This window comes from Colobus angolensis, unplaced genomic scaffold, assembly GCF_000951035.1.
Source record: "Colobus angolensis palliatus isolate OR3802 unplaced genomic scaffold, Cang.pa_1.0 Scaffold50, whole genome shotgun sequence".
Lineage (NCBI taxonomy): Eukaryota > Metazoa > Chordata > Mammalia > Primates > Cercopithecidae > Colobus > Colobus angolensis.
Genome location: NW_012118488.1, coordinates 3,859,639 through 3,863,190, shown reverse-complemented (window position 1 = coordinate 3,863,190; position 3,552 = coordinate 3,859,639). Strand labels below are relative to the sequence as shown.

General features: G+C 41.3%; 1 protein-coding gene across 5 annotated transcripts in view; it reads right to left on the bottom strand.

The window, feature by feature from the left end:
- Positions 1 to 3,552, bottom strand: part of KAT7 (K(lysine) acetyltransferase 7) — a 41,140-nt gene that overhangs the window by 17,568 nt on the left and 20,020 nt on the right. For 3 of the 5 annotated variants that reach the window (XM_011959929.1, XM_011959930.1, XM_011959932.1), the window contains one exon: positions 438 to 536. In XM_011959929.1, coding sequence (XP_011815319.1) covers positions 438 to 536 — 99 coding nt within the window. Of the gene's footprint in view, positions 1 to 437; positions 537 to 2,761; positions 2,852 to 3,552 lie in introns of all 5 variants that reach the window. The other 2 variants (XM_011959928.1, XM_011959931.1) reach the window with 1 other exon arrangement.

Here is a 3,552-nt window from a genome sequence, read left to right as displayed (position 1 = left end):
AAAAAAAAAAAAAAAGAATATTCACCCAATTAATACCTTTTAATCATGGAGGAAATCTATTTTTCCATTAAAATAAGCAGCCTACTATTAAGGTTGACTATTTTTCTTCATACAGACGTTTCCAGTGCCATGGCATGTGTTCTAGTGGGTAAATTTAACCCTTTAAGATGAAAGTAAAATTTATGAACAACCAGAGGATCAAATTTTTTTAAATCTAAATTCTAATGGTATTTCATTTTCCCAAGACCTCCTGTTTCCACTCTCAGCAACTCAGTTTTAGGGGATGAAATAAACTCTAAGAGCCATAGAAGAGTCACTTGGTATTCACATGTAGAGAATACTAAATGGCAAATCTGAAAGGCACAAGCTCAGAAAGCAAAAGGAATCAAATGTGATAGCAGGAGTTCATCCTCATTTAATATTTAACTTTTCCTCACCATATATTTCTCTTTCTGTTCTTTGCTCAGTCCAGAATTTCTTTTCTTCCTGAGTTCAGCCACTTTTTCCTTATATCGAAGCTGCCTCTCTGTTGGTGCCTAAAACGGAAAAGGAGAAAACTGAGAGAAAACTCCTTATAAAGCTAAGCTTCAAAATGAAAGTGCCAAGGTCCAGCACGGTGGCTCACGCCTGTAATCTCAACACTTTGGGAGGCCAAGGCGGGCCAACCACCTGAGATTAGGAGTTCGAGACCAGCCCAGCCAACATGGTGAATCCTCGTCTCTACTAAAAATACAAAAATTAGCCAGGCGTGGTGGTGTGCTCCTGTAATCCCAGCTACTTGGGAGGCTGAGGGCGGGAGAATCATCTGAACCTGGGAGGCAGAGATTGCAGTGAGCCAATCACGCCATTGCATTCCAGCCTGGGAGACAGCGAGACTGTCTCAAAAACAAACAAGAAAAGAAGGTACCAAAACGTTTTTTAAAATGTAAAGAGAAAAAAATGCCAGAAATGTTCTAGCCACACTGCAAATCATATGGCAATTTTATTTTATTCATTTGTATTATTTTTGAGGCAGGGTCTCGCTCTGTCGCCTAGGCTGAAATGCAGCGGCACAATCATGGCGCACTGCAACCTCTACCCCCTGGGCTCAAGCCATCCTCCTGTCTCAGCCTTCCAAGTAACTGGGACTACAGATGTATACCACCACGCCCGGCTAATTTTTTCATGAATATGGCAATTTAAAAATTCCAAATCAGGTTATCATCACCCCATCACCTTTACTGTCAGTTAAATACAGGTTCAGGAAAACAAACTTATTTTACTATTAACATAAACTAAGGATGGACGTCTCCACCAAAGCAACAAGAACTGTTTTCCAATTAATGCTTATTGATCTGATCAACAGTGGTATAAAAATTCATTTATATATATTCATTTAAATAGAAAAATTGAGTAAGAATAAAACCCAAGGCTGGGCACGGTGGCTCACGCCTATAAACCCAGCACTTTGGGAGGACAAGGTGGGTAGATTACTGGAGGTCAGGAGTTTAAGACCAGCCTCGCCAACATGGTGAAACCCCGTCTCTACTAAAAATACAAAATTAGCTGGGCATGGTGGCGTGCCCCTGTAATCCTGGCTACTTGGGAGACTGAGGCAAGAGAATCGCCTGAACCCGGGAGACGGAGGTTGAGCCGAGATCAGGCCATTGCACTCCAGCCTGGACAAAAAGTGAAAACTCTGTTTAAAAACTTAAATTAATTAATTAAATAAAATAACACCCAAGACAGACAATGAAGAAACGTGTAGTTACCACTTATGGAGTGCTTTTTACCTGCCAAGCACTGAGTAGAGGTGCTTTACATACATTATTTAGCTGACTTTCCTGCCAGGAAGGCATTATTCACCTCTTCTTATTAACAAAGAAATAGGTTAGCTGACCTGCCCAGGACAACAAAGCTAGAGTTAATCAGTATTCAAATTCACATCTGTTTGGCTCCAAAGCCAAACTTCTTCCTTATCACCATACATCTCTGCTATCCACCTAATCTAATTGCAAAAACAGACACCTAAATGATGAACAAAATACAATATGTCACAAAGGCATATTTTGAGAGCACTACAACAGTAATACATAAGGAAGAAATTCATTAACGGTGGGAGAGAATTTGGGAAAAATTCCTGCAACAGCTGAGAACTGCACAGGCCTTGAAAGAAAATACAATCTCTTCTCGGTACAGGTATAGTGTTCCAGGCAGGAAAACAGCAAGAGTGAAGACCAAAGGTATTTAGGGAAGAACAAGGAATTAAGCGCAACCAATGTGGCAGGAATGTTTAGAGAGGCAGGAGGAGGATTAGGACCAAGCGAGGATGCTCCCTACAAACCAAGGGAAGAGACAAGTACAAGAAAAATAACACAGTCAGCAAGTGTCAAATGCTGGGGAAAAGTCACTGGTGGCCTTGGAAAGGTGCTAGCAGAGTGGAGAAGTTTGAAAGCAAGCTACAATAGTCTTAAAGGATGCAAAGTGAGGAAATGAAGCAGCAAGTGTAATCTTTCGAATAATCAGAATTATCTTCTACTACTACTACTACTACTACTACTAGTACTACTACTACTATTACTACAGATAGCATGATTCCTTCATGAGGCAGAAGTGTTTGTTTTATGAAAATTTACTGTTTGAAAAAGAAACGTGATTCTAAGTATATCTGGAAGATATATCACAGGAAATGAGGCATAGACATGCCTGAAGACAATTATAGAGGAGATCCAAGAAATGGACCTCAAACTATGAGTGGCCAGCACTTTAACAAGGCCCATACCTGGTGCCTGGTTGCATGCCTGTTGTTGTCATCTTGCCTGTGAGACAGCATCCTTTCTTCTATCTGCTTATCCCGGCTCTGTGCTCTCACCTGCAACCATCAACAACGTCAATAAATCCACCTGCTTCTAAGACTACGTTTACTTAAAGCATAAGAATACAATGATAATGCCTTGGATTTATGTTGTACTTTACTTTCAAAGCGTCTTCACACTTATTATCACAATCTCGACAAGAAAGAGATAAGGCAAGCTTCACATTCTGTCTTCTCAGCCAGTAACAGAATCAGAGAAGTTGAAACGATAACAGCTAAATGATGGGATCACTAAGGTTTTAATCATGTCTGATGACTCTGAGCCTGGACTCTTCCCAAAGTACAACAAATTTAAAAAAAGCATGAGGAAGTGCAAGAATAGAGTATGGAAGTACAAAGGAAACATTAGAAAACCTGGGTTTGGGCTGGGCGTGGTGCCTCACACCTGTAATCCCAGCACTTTGGGAGGCTGAGGCAGGCAGATGAGCTAAGGTCAGGAGTTCGAGACCAGCCTGGCCAACATGGTGAAACCCTGTCTCTATTAAAAATACAAAAAATTAGCAGGGTATGGTGGCAGGCGCCTGTGATCCCAGCTACTTGGGAAGCTGAGGCAGGAGAATCACTTGAACGTGGGAGGCGGAGGTTGCAGTGAGCCGAGATCGCACCACTGCACTCCAGCCTGGGTGACAGAGCAAGACTCTATCTCAAAAAAAAAAGAGAGAAAAAAAAGAAAAAGACAAAGACTGTGAAAGAACACA